Here is a 25,827-nt window from a genome sequence, read left to right on the forward strand (position 1 = left end):
TGACGGAAGGTCGTAGCTTCCGAGTTGGGGAGTCGCTCTTCCGACTTCATGGGTTCAGATGATTTGCATTTAATACTGAGTGTTTAAATAAGGTTGATAGCTGTTTCCAGTTTATTTTTATTTTCATATATTATTTTTTATTCTATATATTTTATATTATATTTTTATATTTAACTGAGATCACTCTACATGAGCAGCTGTTAACATTAATACCATATTACACTTAAAATTTCACTAAAAAATTGATATTTAAAATATGAATTACCATCGACCAAACACTGAGTTTTGCCCGCCACGTTTATGTATTTATTTACAACTTGGGTTATAAAATAATGTTATTAATCTTAGTATACTGGCCTGGCGTGCTTTACAGTTAAAGTTTGCTTGTTCGCTACAGTTAATAGATGCATATACTGAAATATGCAACTTCTAAAGGGTAAATGATAGCTATAAAAAAAACGGTAACAATCAAAATTTCCATATTTCCCACTCGTAATTGCGACTTTGGAGGGCTGTTCATGTGCTCATAACTCGTACAAGCAGTAAATAAGGGAAATACCGTGAATACGATAGTTCCGAGTAGTACTTGAAGGCTGCTTACGAACAGCGTCTGTAATTGTCTGCAAATTATCCACACGGATTTAACGATAATCTGATTAGATTTTGGAGGTTCAAAGATCAAAAGTCAAAATCACCATGACCTGGCATCCGTCTCATTGTCATGAATTCACTATTTCAAGAACACCTTTGGGGAATGTCATCAAATCTGGCACAAACATCCACTTTGATTTAAGAATGAACTGATCAGAATTTGGTGGTCAAAGGTCAAGGTCACTGTGAGCTCACCTGCCACTTTCTTGTGAACCCAGTATCTCAAGAACGCCTCGAGGGAATTTCTTTAAATATGGTGCAAACATCGACTTTGACTTAACAACATTAATTCTAGTTGAACAAGAAACAAATGCATACGCATTTGAAAAAAAAAATCCAAACACGTCGAAGTTCATTGACATTGACAAGAATTTAGTTTTTCTATCCCTTAAAAAGGTGCTGCCTTGACATTTTCCTTAGTAACCGTATGTGCTGGACCGGTCTGTTCTATTGGCATATGCAGGTAGTTGGCGGCAGAAATGCCTAACGAGCGAGTAAAATCAGCAACGCTAGCAGATTACTTATCTAGAAATGCCTGGCAAGTGTTTGCCTACCCATTTTAAAGTCGTGAAAATGGAGCAAGCAAAATATTACTGAAAAGTCATGGAGAAGTTGTGGTCAGAACGTGTGGAAACCATGCTGCTTGTTTCATCTGTCAGATTTGCTGAAGAAGGAAAAAATCGTGGTGGACGCTAAAGTGTACATCTTTGCCATGGGGATGGTTCAGGCCTTCTTTAAGCCGAAGGAGCTGCCTGTCCTGAAGCAGTGACGGAGAAACATTCAGAGTGAGGACAAGAAAAAGAAAAGGTCGTTTCTGTTACACACGGCTCCTACACAAGAAAAAAAAAGAAGACTTCCAAATTGCGATGAGAAATTTAGGCACCATGTAGTCTCATATTTTAATATTCATTTCTATGACTGTCCATAGGGCGATATGGAAAACATAAAACACAATAAAACTCTGTGTTAATCATACTGAAGACAAAAATCAAATGATGAAATGGAAGTCCTGAAAAATCCTTGGGTTGAGACAGTGAACCTGTGAAGGAGCCCTGTTTACACTACAATGTACTGGACCACCTTTCTCAGTATGGAGATGCTACCATACACCTGAAGGCCTGAAACATACTCTGCCGGGGCCATTTGATGATTGTTTGCACTAAACACAGAATATGTTTCGGCCTTTAGTCTTGAATGCCTTACATGACAAATAGTCATTTTCCAGGTTTTTATGAGATTACATTTAGTTTGATGAGATGAAATTTGTTGTACTTTTTATTTAGTGATTGTAAGACATTCCCAACATACAGTTTTGATGAAACCAATCAACCTCAAAACCCTTTTCCTGTTTAAAAACTAACAGATGCTGAGCTGGTTTGGTTTATTCTGATTCTTTTCTTGGATAACTTCATGCATGCTCACATACTTCTTCTGATGGTTGTCTAAAGGCATTGTGGGAACTAAAGGAACTCGCTATCTAAAGACGACGTTGACGAGCCATCAGTAACAAAACAGCATTTCAATTGTGATAACGGTTACATTAATATTTGGTTTGTTTATTAACAACAGTTAACAATATGAGGGTGGGTCTTACTTGTGTAACTTCACTGTAATGTACAAGAGATACTGTTGTGATAAAGGCAGTAACCCCATTGTGGTGCAATCAGCTGGATTTTAATTATGTGCTTACCCTAACAACTAAAAATAACTGACCAATGAATAAATGTGGTACTACTTTTGCTCTTACCCGAGTCTGTGTTTTTGTCTGTTTCTGTTTTTGGTCAAGGAAGAATACTGGTATTTGTATGATCATAAAGCAAATGTACACAGTATGATAATAGTAAACCTTCATATCACAGTAAACTATATTTATATTTATGTTCAGAAAAAAAATAGAATAGAATTTATGAAATAAATGTTTATATACATATATTGCAAGTTCTATTTTTAAAGTTCTTTGTTTTTGTGTTTTTTCCCTGTTTACTTTCAGGTTATTTTCTCTTAACTTTTTTTCTAATATTTTACTATTCTAGGTAATGTCTTGTTAAACTGCTTGTTGCCTTCTATCCATGTTTTTGGATAGAGGGTTCGTTTTAAATCTAAACAGGTTGGCTTTCTTCTTAAAACATGGAGAGAAATCAATGATCAGTGAAAGAAGAAATGACCAAAAAATTAGCAAAAATGCTTGTAAAAAGTACAAAAAAAACCCCAAATAAAATTGAAAACTAAAAAACCTAAACATGTATAATAACTTTTTTAATACATTTTTAAATATGTACTTATGATAATTAGATTTTTTTTGGCTAGCTTTCCAAAAAAATAATTTCCTAAATATAGCAATTTCGTGGAATTGTGAAACATTTTTCAACAGTCTGAGAGAAATAACGCCGATTTTCTCAGGGTTCAAAGGTTAAATAGTCCTATAAAAGCAGCACAATAGAAATGCTGTCGCTCCAGACTTCAAATGGATAAACATGTTGATTTGCCAGCGTCACTTCTCACTGTAGCTCGGTAGGTGGCGATAATGCGCCCTGAAGATAGTGTGGCGACCGATAATAAGATAAACGAAGAAGAAGAGATGTTACAGTCAGGCGTCTTCTTGACCAACACAAACAGTTGAAAGCCTCTCCTCATATTATTGCTAGCATACCTCGAAGATTTTGAAGATCTACAAACGCAACAACACTAATGTCAGCGCCAGTGAGTTAATTTAGTGGCGGTGTCTGAATTTCCGAACAGGCTGGTGGTTACAAACATGAGTGAGAAATAATGTTAGCTTAAGTATAAAGATGCTACCAACAGTCGTTTTATAGTAATGTTTAGCTAGTTATCCTCAGCGACTTCAGCGGTTCAGTGCTGTATTTTGGTGGAAACTACATCGATTGCTTTCTGTTGAAGTTTTTTTTAAGTTTAATTTGGGCTCGGCAAGCCTAATTCTTAAACTTTGTTGCTCATGTAAACTTGTGAGTGAAAGACGGATGAGCTGGATACAAAGATGGAGATGGCTGTTAAAGGTAAGTAAGAAGCACACAAGCTGTGTATCAACAACGGTAAAATAACTTTACACATTTTTCAAGCTACATAATACAATTAATGTTTAGTGAAGTCTGGGTCCGACATTAGCAATTGTGTTCAAAACAGGCGAGTTAACGGACAGAAACACCGAAGTTGGACTCAGTTAGGGACTGTATTTTTTGTTTACCAGAGAAGAAGGCGGCTAGGGGAGACTTCCAGAGTATAAATAAAAAATATGAGTGATTTAGGAGAATCTTATAAGAAAACATGCCTTTAAAGTCAGGGTTCCCACAGTCCAAGGTCCAACCTTGAAAAGTCATGTAATTTCTCAGTCCCAACTTTTCAGGCCTGGAGAAGTCATGAAACTCATAAACGTCATTGAAAGTTATAGAAAAGTCATGGAAATGTGTTATGTAAAATAAATGAAATTACAGTAATGTAACATAACTTTGAATTCATTTTCTCAAATGACAAGACATAGCTGTTATTATACGTCAGCGTGTGATGTTTCCCTTGTTTTTATATATTTGTACATTACGAAAAAATGTTTAATCTTCTCCCTGCAGTCTGCCCCCCCCTGGCATGTTTGTATAACTCTAAAGACCGACTAGCTTAAATACCATTACAAATAGGAAAACTAAGAAAAGGCTTATATTGTGTAAGGAAAATCCTAAAAGAGTGATTTGTGTTTTGCTGACATGACTGAGTGTTTGTTGTTGTTTCTAGGAAAGGCCAAAAGGAGGCACCTGAATGCAGAGGAGTGTGATGAACTGGGACAAAGTGCAGAAGGCACTGAAGCCCTCACCCAGCCCCTCACTGTCAACCACAGTCAAGGCAACCGCAATCCCAACCAGGGGCTTTACCCTAAAACACCCACCAAGAGACGAAAGTGGGGTAATCTGCTTTAAATCTTCTGTTACAAACCCATTTTTGTAGCATGCCATTGTTTATGCCAGATTTTAAAACTCTGTTTTTTCTCAGTATCTCCCTCAGGGAGCCCTGCTGGACAACAGAAGGGCATCAACAACTTTTTCTCTGTGACAGGAGTCATCAGTTCCAGTCCGCGCAAATCCCCACAGCCCTGCTCGTCCACGTGCAAAAATGGACTCAATGGAGAACTTTTTCCCAAAAAAGAGCAAAAAGTTGCGAGAGTAGATGAGGAGGACGATGATGCAAGCCTTTTAGCGGTCCTGTTGGCGACAGAACCTGAAGCGGAGGAGGACGAGGTTGATGATGTGAGCCTGTTAGCTGCTGAGATGGTGTCACAGCCTCAGACAAAGAAGGGGGAAGTGGTGGATTATCTGGAGGGAATGACAGCAGAGATGTTTGGAGATGATTGTGAATTTGACCAATGTGACGATGACATTCTCAATGAGGACGAGGAGGTGGAAGCCCTCCCTGATGCCCACTACGGGCTACTGGGCAGCAGCAAGAACCTGCAGGAGCCCCAGGGCTGTATTGATGATCTTCCAGAGGAGGTGCTGAGACAAATATTGTGCCTTGTCCCAGCTCAGGACCTCTATCGCACTGTCAGCCTTGTCTGCCATCACTGGAGGAACATTGTCCTGGATGCAAAGGTTAAACAAACCACAAAATTACTTTAACATTTTCAGCAGGGTGATGAAGGTAATTTTGAAGCTTGTTTAGCCGTCTCTTCTGCCGTTCTAGTCGTATTGAAATGTAGCGGTAAATACAAGTTAACTGATCCTGATCAATAATAAAATGCTTCATTTGGCCCAACACTGATCCGTCAGATCCAATCGGGATGTCCCTAGTTAAAGTGCACCAATTTAACACATTTGTTGTGGATGTTGTGTGTTTGTGTTCCACTGTGCAGTTTGTCCCCTTTAAGAAACAATACTACCGCTACATGATGAGGGAAAAGGAAACGGTGCGGGAGATCCAATCCATCCTGGAGAGCAGCAGAATAACAGATCCAGCATCATCACAGAACAGCATCCGAAACCTTGCTGTGTAAGTCTGCATTTAGCATTTCTGTGACAATGCTTCTTTTTTTTTTATTTTGGTGATCAAAAAAAAATTCAGTTTCAAGATACCCACAGATGATGAAAGCGTAGACATGTGTGATACATTGCATTGCATTAAAAAATTCAAATTAAACAAAACAAATTAATGGCGATGATCCCCCACCTCCTTCCACCCATGCACCACACTAGATCTCTACATTATTTAACACAAAAATACGTGTCTGAGGAAAAAAATAAAACTATCAACATGCTGCAGGAGTTTCTGAATCACATCAAGTCTTGCAGCATTATATATTATACATAGAAATTCTTTTAATTTACTCAGAGGCCTCATTCATCGTACGCTAGTACTCTCTTACGCACCATGCACTGTAGCTACTGAAGTCATTAAGGAGACAAAACAGGGGAGTGTAACGTACCTTACAATCAATCATTTTTGTCAGGACAAGCAAACAAAACATACATGAAGAAGAATCTCTGTAATGTTTTGTATCATAAATCCACAAAATGGCATTCCAGGGCTAACGATAATGATAACCTCAATTCGTGATAGCATTAATCTTATAAGTTCAAAATGTAAAGAGGACTATGAATATGCATTTTGAGATTTAGCTATTTATCTTTGTAATACAACACCAATGTTGAGGGAGCCCTCAGCATCCCTAGAGTAAAGAAGAATGCATCCATTTACTATAAGCTTTTTTTACAATGTAGACTAAATCACATTATGCACCATATCCCTTTATTGATGTGCAAGCTATAAAATCCCCCAAAATATCTTTTTATACTATCGGACTGAATGCTGTTTATTTAAAGCTCTTGGACTGCTCTGTCATCCTCTCTTTGCTGCTAATCTGAAGTGACTAAGTGTAGACAGCTACTGCTGGTGGAGAGAAGGGGCAGGTTCCTCTTTAACTTAAAGTCTCATGATTTTAATCTTAACATGCATGGCTAATTTGGCTCAACTCTTCCGTTTAATATGTCTTAATTTTTTTGCTCGTTCATGATAAATAAAGCTCTGAATGACTGTGTAAAACATACTGGCTGTCGATAAAAAGAGATCTGTGAGTTGTCTGCATGGAGTACAGTCAGAGATGTCCCACGTCTGCAAGTTCATGTTCTGCTTGTTTGATAAATCGTTTGAACTGTCTCCCTTACTGGTGGATTTTGCTGCACTTATGGATAGCAAGCATTAAAATATATTTGAGTAAAATCTAACCTTAAATTGTTTACTCAGTGGTGGCCTCTCTTCTGCTGTGTTTGAGTGCAGATAACTCAGCCCTGCACACAGGTAGCAACATGAAGAAAAAGACAGAGACGAAAATCAAAAATAAATAAATAAAGAAATTCAGAGCTGGGTTTCATGTGCCGACCCTCATCTAGTAGGGTCAACATTATCTGATGGAAATATTGTCTCAAATTTAATTATCAATATTAACAAAAAGTTGTTTTTTTTTATTTTGTTCATTGGCTACCGATGTTGTGCATCCCTAGTGTGTATTTTAATGGAGACAAAGTGGTAGGATGTTGACAGAGGATACAAATATGGAACATGTCACTTACAGATAAATACCAAGCAGACATTAAAACCTCCAAAGCAAAAGCTCAGACTGAGCTAACCAATTATAGCAACACAAAGCTGCTTAGTATTTGGATCGAGTGTAAACTCTTGACAGCTCTCATTATTATTTCTTTGAAATTTGCAACTCTTTTTGATATCATTACACTGTGGACCATTTTCTTTTAAATAACTATACATAATTATATGAAATGACAAAAGTATGCAAATGCTAGCATGCATAGATTTTAAAATGTTCACCGTGGTAACCATCTCCTCTGTTTACATTTTGGTCAGTTTGATGGCCCAGCATAAGGTCGGAGATTGGGTGAGGCCGGAGGATGTTCTGGAGTGTGTGAAGAAACATCGTCTTTTTCCTCAGGCTGAGGCCTCCATCAGGTTACATATTCCTGATATTCACAAGTTCTGTAACCTTGGCATTGAGGTAAGACTCTCACACATAAACACACCAAGGTCCTCTTGTAAACATGTAGAGAAAATGGACTACATGAGTGTACATGACCACTTACGGCTGGGTGATACGGCCTGCAAATAATATTGCAAAAATGAACAGGCTACATGGAAATACACAGTATTTATCTCAATATGTAAGCTACTAAAATACTAAACTAAATAAACTGCTGTTACAATAAAGTTAGATAAAGTAAGTTTATTAAAAAGCCAAATAAAGTACTGTTATAATAAGATTAAATAATGTGCAGTTATAGTAAAGAACTGTCATTTTTAAATTAAATAAGGTACTGCCATAATGAAATTAAATAATGTGCTGTCATAATAAAGTAATATCAGGGACTGTTATAAAGTTAAATAAAGTACTGACATTATAATGTTAAAAAATGGAACTGTCATAATAAAGTTAAATAAAATACTTTCATAAAAAATGACAAGTTAAAGTACTTTCATAGTTATGTTAAAAAGGTACTGTTTTAAAAAAATTAAATAAGGTACTGTCATTTTAAAGTACTTTCATAATTAAGTTAAATAAAATACTGTCATCATAAAGTTAAATAATGTGCTGTTATTCTAAAGTTGAATAAAACCTTTATAAAAAAGTTACATCAAGTACTGTCATAATAAAGTTAAAGTACTGTCATAATAAAGTTAAAGTACTGTCATAATAGAGTTAAATAAGGTACGGTTATGTACTGTCATAGTAAAGTTAAATAAGATACTGTTATAATAAAATGAAATAAGGTATTGTCATATTCAAGTACTGTTTCAATAAAGTTAAAGTACTGTCATAATAGAGTTAAAAAAAGGGAACTGTCATAATAAAGTTAAATAAAATTCTTTCATAAAAAATGACAAGTTAAAGTACTTTCATAATTAAGTTAAATAAAATACTGTCATTATAAAGTTAAATAATCTACTGTCATAATAAAGTTAAATAATGTACTGTCATAATAAAGTTAAATAATGTATTGTCATAATAAAGTTAAATAAAATACCTATAAAAAAAAGTTACATCACGTACTGTCATAATAAAGTTAAAGTACTGTCATAATAGAGTTAAATAAGGTACGGTTATATACTGTCATAGTAAAGTTAAATAATACTGTTATAATAAAATAAAATAAGGTATTGTCATATTCAAGTACTGTTATAATCAAGTTAAAGTACTGTCATAATAAAGTTAAATAGGGTAATGCTGTAATAAGGTTAAATAAGGTACTGTTTTAAAAACAAAGTACTGTTATAATTCAGTTAAATGAAGAACTGTCATAATAAAGGTAAATCAAGTGTTGTCATAAAGTTACATTACAGTCATTTTTTATTTCCCAATTGAAACCAGCTGTGATACATCAAGTATAAGTGATATATTGCTCGCTCGTATGACCTCTGTGGAACTAAAGTCAAAGTTTAAGGTCTTCACGTCCTTTGTGTCCCATCTCCAGGGTCCCAACCCCTACGCAGCCATGGCTGTCATCCTGATGCTAAGTGAGAATGTTGGTGACGTGCAGGCCTTGGTTTCTCTGCTCACCAACTACATGTCGCACACCGCCATCACAGAGTACCTCAGTCACATGGCCATGATGTTGCTCGCCATAAAGAGGAGCAACATCAAGATTAGTAACAGGTAAGAGCTGCAAGTTCTAGCACCTTACCCCCTTGAAACCTGGATCGACATCAGTTTTTCTCTGCTGTGTTGGGATGCATTTTACAGGCTACTTGATCTTTGAAACTCAAGCAAATTGGTTTGAGTTTCTTCAAAAACAAGAGAAAAAAGGCAATAAGGAACTTGGCAAGAAATGTCCTGAAAATTGCAAGAAATTAGTAAAAGGCGACAAGAAAATTACCTGAAAATTAGTTTAAAAAAAGAGGAAAAAATTTGGAGGGAAAAATGTCAAGAAAACTATACATTATTATTTGAACTATATATTTAAAATTCTGTTACTTATGTTGCCTTAAATGTAAATTTAAATTTGTTTTGTTTTTGTTTTTTACTTTGATTTATTTTTTTGCTAATTTCCTGCTCATTTTCAGGCAATGTCTTGTTGAGTTGCACATTGCTTTCTACCCCTGTTTTTGAAGAATTCAAACCATTTTGCTCAGGTTTTAAAGGGTTAAAGGGATAGATCAGACTTTTTGAAGTGGGGTTGTCTGAAGTACTCATCCATAGTAAGTATTTTTGTACCTGACAGACTGACCTACTCCACATTTGATTACATTTATACAAGTAGTAGTCCCTTCTTTGAGATATTATCTGCAACAGCTGGAGGTCAGAACTTCCCCAGTTTTGCGTGCAGGCAGAAAGCTACGGAAGATAAGCAGTGTACTGCTTTGGGCGGACGCAGCAGCAAAATGTATTTTTGTCACTTGAAAAAAGCCACGCCTAAAATAATCAGTAAAATAATCAGTATTGTTTTAGGTGTGTGTTGCTGTATCTTAAGAATATTTACACAGCTTTATCTTGCTGTCAGGCTGCCCTTTTCTTACAGGGAACTGAAGGTAATATTTACATCTATGCTCTGTTAAAAGCCACAAGACTCCACTGACAAAAACGTTTAACTCACCGAACACAGGAGCTGCTTTTCTACTACTTTCTTGATCAGATAATTTATGAGTTATTGTGTGAGCCTCATGAGTCCCAGCTAACCCTTAAAACACCAAAGTCACACAATAACACAAACTATCTGATGAAAGCAGCAACTCCTGTGTTCTAAGAGGTAAAAGTACTGTTTTGTCAAAAGAGTCTGGTTGCTTTCAAAAGAGAGCAAAGATAATGACCACATTTTCCTGTCAGAAAGGACTGTCTAACAGCCAGGTAATGTGATCAAAATATTGTAAATATAGTGTATACTTACACTGATATTGACTTTTTAGGTGGTTAGAATATGTTTTGCTGCTGCCTCAGTCCACAACAATACATTGCCTAGTCTTCATGGCGGTACTCCAGTCTGCTTCTCCAAACTGGGGGGATGCCAACTGCCATCTACTCTTGTTACACTGACTATAAAATAAGTAACTCATACGACTTCACTTAAAAAAGATCTGACCTATCCCTGTAAATTCTCACGTAATGCTTGTCGACCTTGCTTCTTTTTTCCCTGTCTCTCCAGGTTGCATTACAACATCTACTATGTGCTTCACCTGATGGAGAACGGCCCCTTTCCTGTTTCACTAATGTACAGGACAAATAGGTACGTCCCTCTTTGTAAATCAACATCAGTTACTTCATAATGACAGACCCACTTCAGGGTCTGTTGGGTGAAAGAGGTCAAGCACTGTAAACAAAGTTTACTCCAACTTCTGTAATATGGCTCTCAGTCTGGTGATGTAACACTGTGGCAACAAAACCTGGAATGTTGTAACGGATATCTGAAGAGTTGTAGCTTTTCAACAGTCATCATTTTGTGTCTGTGTGTGTTTCTACTAGTTTGCCTCAGATTCAGCTCACACGTGAACAGCAGCAGATCCTCAGCCACGACATCCAGGAGGACCATGTGGTCAAGATCGTGGCTTTTGCAGGTACAGTGACCACTGCTCATGCCATCGTAGCCGTTGACATTCATTTAAGTGGTTTTATTTCATCAAGAACGCACTGAAATAAAACACTAAAATTAGTGATTCTGAGTAAAAGACAATGACAATTGTTAGTGTAAAATTGACATACACATTGTTATGGTTTACTCTGGCTCAGACCCACAGGATTTGCATTTGGTCTCAAAAAACACTGAATTACACAGCTTTCTGCTGTGGTCCTCTGTGCAGTCATAGGAGTGCCATAGAAATAATAAATCTGTATTTTTTGTAAATATTTTGAATCCATTTTCCCCTTATTCTTTTCTGTATTGTTTTTGCTTTTCCTTGAAGGGCCAAGCTTTTAATTAACTGCTTGTTATTTCCTGCACACCTGAATCCTGTGTCCACCACCAACAATAAGAAGTGGACATGCATTTGCATTATAAATATTTTCTTTTTTTGGCTTTTCTATGACTTCCCTACATGCAATATACACTCACTGGCCACTTTATTAGGTACATCTTGCTAGTACCGGGTTGGATCCCCTTTTGCCTTCAGAACTGCCTTAATCCTTCGTGGCATGGATTCAACAAGGTACTGGAAACAGTCCTCAGAGAGTTTGGTCCATATTGACATGATAGCATCACGCAGTTGCTGCAGATTTGTCGGCTGCACACCACATCCCAAAGGTGCTCTATTGGATTGAGATCTGGTGACTGTGGAGGCCATTTGAGTACAGTGAACTCATTGTCATGTTCAAGAAACCAGTCTGAGATGATTTGAGCTTTATGACATGGCGCGTTATCCTACTGGAAGTAGCCATCAGAAGATGGGTACACTGTGGTCATAGAGGGATGGACATGGTCAGCAACAATACTCAGGTAGGCTGTGGCGTTGCAACGATACTCAGTTGGTACTAAGGGGCCCAAAGTGTGCCAAGAAAATATCCCCCACACCATTACACCACCACCACCAGCCTGAACCGTTGATACAAGGCAGGATGGATCCGTGCTTTCATGTTGTTGACGCCAAATTCTGACCCTACCATCCGAATGTCGCAGCAGAAATCGAGACTCATCAGACGAGGCAACGTTTTTCCAATCTTCTATTGTCCAATTTTGGTGAGTCTGTGCGAACTGTAGCCTCAGTTTCCTGTTCTTAGCTGACAGGAGTGGCACCCGGTGTGGTCTTCTGCTGCTGTAGCCCATCTGCCTCAAAGTTCGATGTGTTGTGCGTTCAGAGATGCTCTTCTGCATACCTCGGTTGTAACGAGTGATTATTTGAGTTACTGTTGCTTGTCTATCAGCTCGAACCAGTCTGGCCATTCTCCTCTGACCTCTGGCATCAACAAGGCATTTTCGCCCACAGAGCTGCCGCTCACTGGATATTTTCTCTTTTTCAGACCATTCTCTGTCAACCCTAGAGATGGTTGTGTGTGAAAATCCCAGTAGATCCGCAGTTTCTGAAATACTCAGACCAGCTCGTCTGGCACCAACAACCATGCCACATTCAAAGTCACTTAAATCACCTTTCTTCCCCATTCTGATGCTCGGTTTGAACTGCAGCAGATCATCCTGACCATGTCTACGTGCCTAAATGCATTGAGTTGCTGCCATGTGATTGGCTGATTAGAAATTTGCGTTCACGAGCAGTTGGACAGGTGTACCTAATAAAGTGGCCGGTGAGTGTATGTGTGTAGTAGGAACGCAACATTAGATGTAAAGTGTCAGAAACATCACCAGGGGGTTCCCTTTCACTAGGATCCAGATAGGTCTGTTCAAGACTTTTTCAGGGACCCAAAGGGTTTAAACATTCTCATGTAATGACCGGAGGTTTCTTTGGGTTGCATGTCTGCTCTAAAGTTATGCAAGAATACGTTTCATATTAATATGTTTTGTTACAATGTGACATTTGATTTCTGCACAGATTAAATTTGTATTTCTTTTAAACTCACCTTAAATGCAATTTCACATCTCAGAGTTTGAGATCACTAATCAGTTTTATCAGTGTTGCTGTGTAAAGTGAACAGATCAGAAGCCTTAGTGTCCTAGCTTAACAGTCCGTGCTGTCTTCCACAGGTACGGGGAAGACGACCACATTGGTGAAGTACGCTGAGCAGCGGCCACACTTACGTTTCCTGTATGTGGCCTTCAACAAGTCAGTGGCCCTTGAGGCGCGGCGCCGCTTTCCCCGCAACGTGGACTGCAAAACTGTCCACTCATTGGCTTTCCACGATGTTGGGAGGAGGTGAGTTTCCCCTCAGATGCTCCCAGTGGCAATCATAACTTTTGAGTTTTTGTTCATAAATACAGACTGTTGGCAAAAACACTATTTTGATGTTAAACCTTTAACATACATTACAAATATTCCCCACTGGCTGTTCACTATTCATTTTAGAAAGTGGAGCATCAGGATAACACTGCTGCTAATAAATGCCGCGCGAGTGAAATTCATACAGGGAGTTACGCCTTTCATTCAGTTTAACTGAATATGCGTGGGAAAGAATCTTTGTAAAGAATTATGGAGAAGTGCAGCAACAGAGGGTGATGCAGACTTAGAGCTTAGGCAGCAGTTTTGGGCCCAAGCCCAACTGAAACCCAAATTTGCACTGTAAAAATAGGCCTACAGTATATTACTTATTTATTTATTTTTTAAATCATAAAACATGTATTACGAGCTAAGGGCTGGAGTGTTTCTTCGCACCACTTTTTCCTCTCTTCCCTCTGTAAGCCTGTCATCTTGTGCGTGAAAGGTTCAGCAAAAAGGCTGCATCCCTCTGTAAGTCTAGCACGCATGGCAATGGCAGTGCAGCGCATAGATATTAATCACCACTTTCAACTGCATGTTTACATCTCTACCACTGCTGATAAAGAAAAAGCTGAAACTGCCAACCGATTCACCTTACAGTTCCCCTTTCTTTCTCCATCCTATTTCTGCCGCATTCCCTTTTGAATCAGTCCATGAAAACTCCTGCCAAAGTGCCATTTAAGCATGAGACAGTTCATATCAGTTTGACAAAAATAATTACAGAAATACATGTTAATTTGGTAACCTGATTTTAGCCTAAGAGAATAGTGAAGAATTACAGCCCGGCTCAGCCTGAACCCGGTGGGTCCGGATCGGGCCCAATCAGGTTTAGGCAGAGAATCAGATCTCTGACACGTACTCACTGTATTTGGACACTTGGCTGCAGTAAACCTACTTCAGTGTTTTTTGTTCATGTACACACAAGCTTAATTGCTGACTTATTCCCCGGGGGGCATGTCAGACATATCACAAAACATTTGACTTAATCTTTGGTGCCAGTTGTATGAGAGAAATCATGAGAGTACCAACAGACACACCTGCATTTTTTTAACTTCATGCATCCCATAGGGCGAGGAGAGAAGAGTTTAAGACTTTACAACCACTTTGTTCGCATCATTTGAAAAATTAAGTTAGCGTCAGCTCATGTCAACTTAATCTGATTGTGCATCTAGACTGAATGCCCACTTCCTGCTTAACTGTTTGTGAAGCCCACAAAACTTTCCAATTATGAGTTCATGACCACCAAAAAAACTGAACTGCACTTCCAAAAAACCTCACTGTTATCTGATGCATTTCTGATTAAACCCATGGTAACTCAATAGTGCAGCAATAAAATAACCGTGACTTTAGCTTGTTTGCCTTTTTTTTCTGTCATAACTTCTCTTTTTCTTCAGGTACAGCGTTGTTCAAAAGTTTGGAATCAAACGTCATATTTGTGTCTTTCTCCTTTCCTTAAATAACAGCTCTTGTAACAGAGATTTAAAAAACAGTATCATTCAGACACCAGGTGTGTCATTTACCTTTGAAATAGTATGGGCCCTAAAAGGAGAACTTCCATTTAGTCCTCACAGTGTTGCATAACAGTGGAGAATAGTGTTCGATCTTGGATTTTGAATTTGTTTTCCAGTCCAGAAGAGCACAAGTGATCTATCGATCATTATTGAAGCACGGTAGTGCAGTCGGGCTGTAAATGTTTAGGTTTTCTTTGGGCCCTCTGCACTCTGCTCAGTGGTTAGATTTAATCTGTTTAAACTTTTACCAGTGCTAATCCTTAAACTAACTTTCTGAATCTATTGTGAGCTTTAAAGAAGAGCTTTGCCAAAACAAACATGTTGACATGTTGACACTGATACAGAAACCTGATTCTATTTAAATCTGCACGCATTTTGATGCTAAGCCTCCACTTTCTTTTACCAGTGACGTGTATTTTTGTTAGGAATGCACAAATTGTGAATTTCTGGGCTTATTCCAGTGTTTAAAATAACAATTTGGCTGATACCAATGTTTCATTTTTGTTGTTATTTTGTCCCCTCTTGCATGCCAGGAAAGCAAAAATCTCATTATAAAAAAGAACTATTTAAAAGTAATTCAGGCCTTCATTAAAGGGTGTTTGAATGAGCACAAATTTAATTGTACAAATTTATGAAACTTTAATATAACACATGAAAAACATCTGTGACAGAAAAACATATATATACAGTATATTTTACACCATGATTCCCTCTCTTATACCTATTTTTTATTGCTTGGAAAACATCAAACAGCTGTATTATTAAAGATCCCAGCCATAAACTACATTTTACAAGATTACACTGAACACATCATGAAAACAATATAAATTATCTTAACCCAATACTCATTTTTACAGAACAAAGCTTGAACACATCATAATGCAACTCGATGCCACCTCCATTAGCTGTTAGTTTTTAACACTGTTAACCAGCTCTCCTCCTGCCACTTTTAACATGCTTTTTGTTGTTCACAGAATAGTATTATCAGAGAAAAAATAGAGATTTGACTTGTCTCTCATGAGTTTACTGTGCCCTTTCATCCAGACAGCGTCCCGGGGAAGATCTCTGTTGGTCCCAGACTATTTTTTAATTGTCCCTGGGAGGACTGGATGCTGTTATTCTCGAACCCTGCTCTTTATTCTGCACAAAATAAATAAGACACTACGAAAAAACACCTACCATCAGCAAATGCCAGTCATTTACCAACAGGCTAATGACAGATGCTGATGTTTGACAGATAAATCTGTGAATCCTTAATCTTTTGTCTCTTTCTGCCCTTTCAGTTGTCCGAATCAGAAATACTGATCCCTGGGGGAAAACTGTGGTTATTATGCTCGCTCTGATGCCAGCATAGCAAATTATAGCAAGTAGGAATAAGTAAAAGCACAAGTATACAGTAATAGACAATTATCACTAGTATGTGAACATTTAAATGAGAATATGGATACTGGGCTTAGTGTGTAAAGTGTAAAATATAAAGCTGTGCCTTTTGCTGCTATACAATGTTTAAAACTAGTTTGTAAGTTCAAAATATAAAAATGAATAAATAAATCTGAATAAAAAAGTGTGGTTGAACCTTTGTAAAGAATTTAGTTCTCCATGTACAAAACAAACCCTTCATACAAAATTTCATCTATTTAAAAGAGAACTTTCTATAACGTAAAAGCATCAAAGAGCATTCAAACATATAGAATCGTCCTCTCAGACATGCGCCTGTGCCCAATCAAGCTTTTGCGGCAGGAGAGTCCAAACTTTTACACTGCAGTGTGTATCAGTTATTTCTCATTTTTAAACCACGTTTCCTGTCTTGCTTTATGTGATCTTCTCTGCTGCAGATACAGTGAATGTAAGAAGCTAACCTTTAACCTGAAGCCATTCTCCATCAGCTCCGTGCTGCCGGAAGGCCGCGGCGGCTTTGCCAAGGCCAAAATAGTGACCACAACTCTCAAGACCTTTATGGCCTCAACGGACAAGGCTATAAACATTACTCACGTCCCTCTGACCCGCAAGGCCAAGAACGGCCTCAGGGAGGTTATAGACGGCTGTGAAAAAGAGGTATTAATGTATAAAAGTGTTACACTGCATACTTAACTTTTACTATGAATAAATATTAAGCAAGTTCTGCAAAGACGCATTTCAACTTACATCTTTTATTTTGAAATCCTAGTTGTTTGCCCATGATGCACAGATGATCTGGAACAAAATGAAGGATCTGAATGTGATAAAAGTAGAAGGCTTCAACATGGTCCATGACGGTACGCCAACTGCAAATGAGTTTAAGTGATTCTGTTCTCATATTGGAGGTGGTTAATGTAAGTTTTCATTCCCAGGTTACCTGAAATTATGGCAGCTCCAACACCCAAAGCCCTGCTTGTCTGACCAATATGATGTCCTTTTCATCGACGAGGCCCAGGACTGCACTCCAGGTAATGATACAATAACTATCACAGTCCATAAGCATATCTGTGATTATTTTTGCTTAATTTTGCAATAGTGATGACATCCTCCCTCCCTCTCTCAGCCATCATGGATGTGCTTCTGTCCCAGCGCTGTGGGAAAATCCTGGTGGGAGATCCTCATCAACAGATCTACACCTTCAGAGGAGCCGTCAATGCCCTGAACATTGTTGATCACACACACATCTACTACCTGACACAGGTATACATGATCACATTTAACTGTATTATCACTGTATTTTAGTTACCTTTATTATAACTGTATTTTATTTGACCTAATTGTTACAGTATGGTCTTTAGCTGTATTATAACAGTACAGTATTCAACTTTATTTTGTAAAAGTATTTAATTTTATTTTTCAGCACTTTATTTATCTTTTTGAATACAATTATTTTACTTAACTTTATAATAAAGGTACTTTACTTTTATTGTAATTGTAGTTCATTTAACAGTTTTGTGTTTTAGTAGTCTATAGTGGTTTAGAGTAAATTTTCAAATACTGACATAAATATTGTGTAATGCAATATAGTCTAAGAATATTGATATTTGGATTTTACGCCTTAATTAGGCTTATCAAAACAAAACTCCACAATAATGTCTTTATACAACACACAAAATATTCAAAATCAGAACATGCATATACCTAGTATCAACAATCTCTATTGAGTACAAAAGTCCTTAAGTCAATTTAAAACTTAATTCAAAAAGTAAATCTGAAAACTCTTGCCACATCATCACCAAGACGGAGACTTTTTCCTTCAGTTATTCATTTCTGTGTAAACAGGAACTGCTGATGGGTAATGTGGCATCAAAGTAGTGCAGGTGTACTCTTAAGCTTCTCTTGTGTTTCCCGCAGTTAAATCACTTCCTGTTTACATGACCTAAAAAAATGGTGGGAACTGTATCGCCAAAACTGAAAACACATTCAGCACAAATTTGAAAAAGGCAGTGAAAAACAAGAGGTGTCAGCATGTTAATGAAACTAAAGCTTATAAAGTGTAGTACACTTCTCCATCCAGTCAGACATGTACCGTGTGTTAATATATTCCTTAACACCTGAGGCTCTGGCTTTGTTCATTAGGAGCTGACACTAATCAAACACTGTAAGTCACATAAAGAGAGTCTTGTGTTTAGCCCTCAGCTGTTTAGTGTTAATCAGAGAACCTCAATTCTTCTGATGTGTTTGTTCAGAGCTTTCGGTTCGGTGCTGAGATCGCCTACGTGGGTGCCACCATCCTCGAAGTGTGCAAGGGAGTGGAGAAGATTCTGGTGGGAGGAAGACAAGAAGGTCAATTTTGCAAACTTTTTAATATGTTGTCTCTTTATAAAACATACAACTTTATTTAAAAAAAAATGTGTTTAATCCTCTGAAGGTTAATGTAAGATGAAAACATTACATTGTCTCTGCTTTGTTTGCATTTCTGTGTGTGCTGCATGTCCATTTATAGGCGGAGTGTGTGACGAGACGGCGGACGAGATTGGAGCAGCTATGAAGACGGGTGTCAGTCTTTGCCGAGGGAAGACGGCCATCTTGTCAAGATGCAATCTCAATGTTTTCAGTGAAACAGTCAAACTCACAGATTCCAACCCGAACTGTCGGATCCACTTTATAGGGGTAAGAATTTAAAGATGTGCAAACAGACATACTCAGGGAAGTAGTAGCAAGCGTGTTTGAAATCATGAAGTCACATTAGATTACAGGTGATATCTGTCTAACTAGTATTCAAAAACCCACACCGATCATTGACAGATCTACCTTTCCCCTCAGGGTGTCGACGGTTACGGTCTGACAAGGATCCTGGACATCTGGCACCTGATGGAAGGAGATGGACAACAAAGATGTGAGATTCATGCACATGTTTACCCTTTGGCTAAATCCCAATACACCCATTACTCCAACCACTTAGCTATTACCTCTGTTTTGCGCGGTCACATTGAGGGGTAGGGTGAAGTCTGAGGGCTACATGGCCCTCCAAACCAAGGTTTTTCAGAGGCAAACTTTAAGCTGAGTGTTTTGAGAAATCTACAAGGTACAAGGTAGACTTATTTAAAATTTGTCCGAGAGCCTGCTACATCTTTGGAGTTGAAGGATGAGTTGATTAAAATCACCAGCTACTATGAAAATTCTGTTAGGTTGCTTGAGCGTGTTGCTGCTGATGGCATCATACAATTCCTGCAGTGCATTTTGTTTTAGTTTGCATTGGAGTCTTGTGTCCTGACGGCTCTGAACAAGGTTCGACTATCAAAAAAAGGAAAAAAAAGTTGCAAGATGGCTGTACAAGCAAAAATAGAGGGAGAAACAATAGAGCCATTGCATTATCTTAGTTTAATGTTGTTTCGATCTACTTTATGCAAGCATTATAAAAATTAAGATTAAACGATTAATTATCAAGGACTTGAAGAGTTGGCCTATTTCATAAGGGAAGATTTTAATTACTTACCCTTGTCATTCTTTTCTGAGGGGGGGGGAAGCACTGAAAGACAGGTAGGGGTAGAAATGAAAAATGGGATTTTCCTTAAAAAAATAATAAAAAATAACTAATCCTTTGACATTAATGTTGAATTTCCTCTGCCTCCAGTCATCAAAGATCCATTGATTCGCTGCTTTGCCAGAAAAAACAATCAAAATCCCTACGGGGCCTTTAAGAAGTATGTTTCACAGACCGAGGACGCAGAGCTGGACGGCAAAGTCAACATCGTTGAAAAATACGGAAAGCGCATCCCGGAACTGGTGAAGCGCCTGGAGAGTGCCTTTGAGGAGGACTTCCACAAAGCAGGTAAGCAAAAACTTCTTAAATTTATTACTTAAATAAAAGGCCTTACCAAAATATTGGTTGTCCAAAGGAGAAACATAAAACATTAACCTACAAACAGCACAGCAGGTAACAAACATAAAAAAAAAGTTAATTTAATGCTCTGTGTAGCAGTGAATGGTGTTTTTTATCAGAGGCTGTTTTCAGTAGCAGATTTAGTAGAGTTTTCTTTTCTTTTTTTTTAAGCTATATGGCACAATTTAAATGACAGTTTTCTGTTTTTAGTCTTACACAGAAGTTTAAGTTGTTTATTGTCCCTAAGGAACAGGAAAGTGGGTTTTTTAAGCTTACATATTTATGTCTTAAAATGCATTTAAATGTGATCCTCAGCATTGAAATTAATTTTTTAAGAAAAATAAAAACTACATAATGCACTTCCCTTTATGATAGGTTGTTACTGATGTTCACTGTTTTGTCCCAGACTTCATCGTTGGAACGGTCCACAAGGCCAAAGGTCTGGAGTTCGACACTGTGATGATTACTGATGACTTTGCCAAGGTTCCTGCTTCGAAGCACAACCTGCACTTTAATCCAGACTTCAGGTTTGGTATGTTGTTTTTTTTTTTTTTTTTTACATGTATTTTGTCAAACACCCTCTCAGCTATCCTATATCCTGTATCTGTTTCCAACATCTCATAATGTCTTGCGTTTTGGGCTTGCTTTCCTGTTTCTTCGTTCATTTTTCTGTTAGAGAGCTTAGCTAGACTGATAATTCAGCCAGGCCAATATATCATCTCACTTTAGGTTATTGCAGATTTGAAAGTACTGAAAGTGTTTAGTAATTGCATACTTTAAATATTTCTCTTCCCTGCTCAGGTGATATTCCTGACGATGAGTGGAACCTGCTGTATGTGGCAGTGACTCGTGCCAAAACCTCACTGATCATCACTAAGTCCGTCCGCCGCATCCTCACAGTGGCTGGGGTAAGACAGAATCAAACACTACTTGTCTTAAAGGCTTCTGCAGCTTCATTTTTCTTTCTTTGTTAGAAGATGCACAAATATCTGCATATATTTGAAGCCAGGACAAAATATTAGCATCACATGATATTATTTTTGTCTTTTTTTCCATTTCCTCTTTTCCTACCATTTTTTCTTCTTGAGAAGTTAAGCGTGTGCGTCAAGTTTGAGTTTGCGTCAAAGATGACCCATCACCACAAACAACTTTTTTTTCGCCATTTTGTCATGTAGCTGTCAGGATGTTGTGGTTATAATTAAGTGAAGTGGGGTGTTGATGTGCTTCTGAAAGCCGCTTATCTCACACTTACTGGGAGGCTAAAAAGGTCATTTGTTTGATTCGTATCAATCCAATGAGTTTTTGAAACAGGTTTTTGAAATGCTCTGTGCGGACATGCAACATATGACCATAAATAATTGTATCGCAACACTTGATTGTCTCTTTGTCCGGTTGCACACGCTTTACTTAGCTCTGTATTAGTCTCAGTTACCAGTGGCAGGGGATTTTTGTTTTCACACATCGCTTACGTAGAAATATAGTTAAAATTAAATTTACAGAGAATTGGGGCTTCACAGATCAGAGGCTGAGGAGACTAATGCCAGCACAATGTGCTGCAGCAGGTACTGCGGGTACTTGGCAAATAGGCAGAGGTGGAAGAAATATTCAAGTCCTTTACTGCAGTTCAAGTAAGAATCAAACCACAGCATGGAACACCTTCACTACAAGTGCATTCAAAACGTTACTTAAGTAAAACTAAGTATCATCAGCAAAATGTACTTAAAGTAAAAGTATTCACTGTGCAGGGAAATATGATGTTTTTGGCTTAATATAATAATATTAACGCAGCATTAATGTGTATGTTGCATCATACTCGTGTAGATGTTAGAGGCTGTGCTCAATTTAACTTCTTTATTTATTGTCTGGTAGTTAAATGTACAGCAATGCAAAAAAAGGTTTTATGGTGTCAGAAAGCTTTCAGAAAGTGTGTATTAAGAAGTAGAAGAATTTTCTCAACACATCAAGGAAGGAAGCAAGAAAAACTGTAATCTGAAAAGTAACTAAAGACTGTAGTGAATTACTATATTTACTCTGAGATATAGTGGAGTAAAATTATAGAGTTGCGTGAAATACACAAGTAAAGTACAAGTACCTCAAATTTGTACTGAGGTATAATACTGTAGCAAATGTACTTACATTCCACCACTGCAAAAAAGGATCTGCTCGTTTCTTTGTGTTCATTTTTAACCAATTCTTTGGTAAAGTATCATTAGGTATTTCTGCAGGAATATAAACAGTTTTTCTTATTTTTTTGCATTTGATGGATTATGGTCCATCAAAAATAAATGTGTGGTGATGTTTCTAGGTACCTGTCCTGCATCCTTGACACATTCAAGTCTAAAGTACGCGGTGTACTCACTATCCAGGGGAACAATAATTAATTGTGATTAAAGTTTTGCAGTTGTAATATATTAAAAAAAATTGATAATCAATTTGGCCATAATTGTACAACCCTTGGACCCCCTGAGTTTCCCCAGGACCTAATCAGATGACCACCCATAGAAAAAACGTTGAAATATAACTGATTTAAACCAGAAGAGAAGAGCTTAAAGGAGTACTCTTATTTAGGGATATGCTTAAAAGGGCTTATTCTCAGTGATCCAAATTGTAGCACAACCACAGCAGAAGTACTAAGTCAAAGACAACTTGCTGTCTCATTTATTTCTCAACTGAAATGTTATATTGAGCCAGGATTAGACTGAGTGCTTTTAGAAAGCGTGGATTTTCTGCCAATTGGATCTCAGTTGAGACATCCAGGGAGCAGATGTGTTGAATCAAGCCATACTTAAAACAAATGAAGCAAGTACTAAACTGAAACTTGATTTGTGTACACTTCATTCTTCGAACTTCTTTTTTCTTGTTCCCATTGCTTTCATACAACTTTTATGAATGAACTGTATAGTTGCTCTTGTTGGCGCCTGAACAGTGCAGATAGAAAGAACACCCACCTCGGTTTAATGGGATTTTGACAGTAAGTGTTGCTTTACCACTCTTTAAAAATTTACTATGACCACATGAATGAGCAACTCATTTTGTAAAGAACTTTGACCACCAGAAAGACCTTTTCCTTCTGGACCACAGGCTTTGAAAATGTACTCAATGTAATCCATCTATCAATGGACACTCCATTATGGACTAAAAAGCTAAAAGGCTAAATGTGTGAAGAGAGCTAGAGTGTATGGAGGGTGTTGAAGTAGGTAAAGAGGTCCAAGGCCCCCTCTCTCATTCAAATATAATAACTTCCTGTTATCTCTAGGAATACTTCCTAAAGTCCGAGATGCCTGGCACCCTGACGAAAGAGGGTGAGCCGCTCCCGTGCTGTGTCACCGACTGTCCCAACTGCACCACACCCGGCTCAGCATTCATAATGTGCAAACAACAGATGAAATGTGTAAGAACATATTAACTCCTACTAAGATCTAACAAGCCAACGTAATATTCTTATGCCTCCAAATACTATATAAAGTACAGCACGGTGTCTGTCATGGGCATGCTGTACTTCAAGGTCACTGAATATACTGTGAGCTTTAATCAGCCATTTAGCATTTGGCTGAATTTAAAAGTCAGGAAAATAAAACTATTGTTAGTTTTTGCCAGTCAGAAACATAACAAGACATGTCTTGATATGATCTTAAGTCTCTGTCTTTTGTCTCTGTCCAGTCTGATGGTGTGTCTGCTGGCGGCCCATTGTGTGAGAGATGTGTGTGGACACGCATTGGACCGATGGCCTTTTTAATGACTGAGGATGTCTTATCAATGGCACCTATACCTCGACGACCCCAGCCCATAAACAACATCATGCTGTTTGCATTTTTTTAACGCTGCTTCATGGACCTAAAACAACGCTGTTTGTTACAGTGCATTGTTATGTAGAAAGTGGACTCTCAGGGCTTTTTGAACAGCCGATAGCTCCCAGTGGCCAGTACTATAGCCCCTTTTCCACTGCACGGAAAACGTGCTAACATCTGGCTTTTTCATGTAATTGGAAAAGAAACAGTCAGCATTCACACCCACGGTATTTCCACCAGAACGAGTGTGTATTTATGGTGGTAGCTTACAAGGGGTGGAGTAAACTCTCTTTTTTTTTTTTTAAATGCCCCTTCGTATCATTCTATGTCCCCTCTCAAAATTCCGTGCACACAGCACGGAATTTTGAGCTCTCAGTGAGTTGTTTTTTCCTCAGCAGCAGTTTGTCACTCGCTGGGGGGCTGTTTGATAATCTGTTCACAACTAATCCACTCAGATCAATGGATGAGAGGAGCAGCTGTTTTTGAGTAAATGCTTTCAGACCCAGCAGGATAAACATTTTGGTTTCACTTTGAATGCACCTGAAGTTCTGCAGATGAGTATGTCTGCCCTAAGTATCTAAGTGGTATGAGCAGCATATATATTTCAATAGTGCTGCTAATGAACGATCCAGCTCCAAAAATATAAAATCTGTTTTGCAGCGTCAAATCATTTTGCAATATAGTCAGGGGTATTTATCGTCTCCAGCTCTAATTGGCATTGATGGAAACGCAACAACCATGTGAACACATTAATTTTAGCCTCTTAAGCGGAGAGATGCAATGACACGCCACCATACAATACCGTCCATCTCCGCCTAAGCAGCGCTCCAACATCGATCCAAATTAGTCTGCACCAAGTTTTAAAGAGAGCCTGAATAAGCTATCACTGTGAAGTTTTGACAAGCCTCCATCCATGCTGCTTTATACGGTCCTCTTGCCTGTTTGTGATGTTGAATGTGATATGCCCACAAAAAACAACAAACAAAAAACACCCCCCCACCCCACCACCACCACCCCCGCACACAAAATGAGCATCTGCTGCAAGAAGTGTACACTCTGAAGAACTGACGTTAAACTGGAGAGCACAGTTTAATTCTGTAATAACTTTTGATATATATGTATATTTAAAAAAAAGAAAGCTGCTGACAGACTTTTGTGAAACTTTTTTTCCCTTAAATCAGATCTACAAGTTTTTTGTGACTTTTTTTTGGCAGTTTATGGGTTATAAGGCGTGTATAAAAAGTAGCTAACAATATAAAACATTTTAATTCTATTGTATTTACAAGAGTAAATAATGTGGTATTGGAAGAACAGCACAAGTCTATGGAAGTCTTAATTGTAGCTGTGACAACGGTACTCGACCATGTGTGGAAGGCAGACAAACGCACTAATGGCTGCAGTGGGACTTTACTGAATTCCTTTTCAGTTCTGCCTGCCAAACAGCTGCTACCAATCATTCCTGTTTCTTGGGAACAAGCTGCATTTCAGCAATTGGAACAACAGCACAAAAACTCTCCAGCACATGAGACTGAAAATAGAATGAATAATAATAATGCTTTGAGTATTAAAATACTACGTCATGTACGAGAGACGACCCAAATCTGATAGGAAGGTTTGTTTATGCTGAGCAAAGTGTTTGACGCTGACAACCAACACCTCTTAAAATGAAATTCTCTTGTAACATTAATTTGATTATTATTATGACTGTGAGACAATCAACCAGTGTAAGTGACGAGCTGAG

General features: G+C 38.0%; 1 protein-coding gene across 1 annotated transcript; it reads left to right on the forward strand.

Moving 5' to 3' along the window:
* Nucleotides 1-3,209: 3,209 nt before the first annotated feature.
* On the forward strand, nucleotides 3,210-25,399 carry fbh1 (F-box DNA helicase 1). Its single transcript, XM_042511300.2, has 21 exons — nucleotides 3,210-3,665; nucleotides 4,393-4,560; nucleotides 4,648-5,243; nucleotides 5,504-5,640; nucleotides 7,510-7,657; nucleotides 9,129-9,310; nucleotides 10,794-10,874; nucleotides 11,111-11,202; nucleotides 13,275-13,443; nucleotides 16,850-17,069; nucleotides 17,182-17,269; nucleotides 17,345-17,440; nucleotides 17,536-17,672; nucleotides 18,662-18,758; nucleotides 18,919-19,085; nucleotides 19,239-19,311; nucleotides 20,050-20,247; nucleotides 20,705-20,830; nucleotides 21,100-21,206; nucleotides 23,555-23,689; nucleotides 23,959-25,399. Exons 1-21 carry the CDS (start codon nucleotides 3,647-3,649, stop codon nucleotides 24,115-24,117), a joined length of 3,195 nt encoding a protein of 1,064 aa, XP_042367234.2. The 5' UTR covers nucleotides 3,210-3,646; the 3' UTR covers nucleotides 24,118-25,399.
* Nucleotides 25,400-25,827: the final 428 nt, after the last annotated feature.

The sequence above is a fragment of the Plectropomus leopardus genome, chromosome 22, assembly GCF_026936395.1.
Source record: "Plectropomus leopardus strain MGB_pleo_1.0 chromosome 22, ASM2693639v1, whole genome shotgun sequence".
Lineage (NCBI taxonomy): Eukaryota > Metazoa > Chordata > Actinopteri > Perciformes > Serranidae > Plectropomus > Plectropomus leopardus.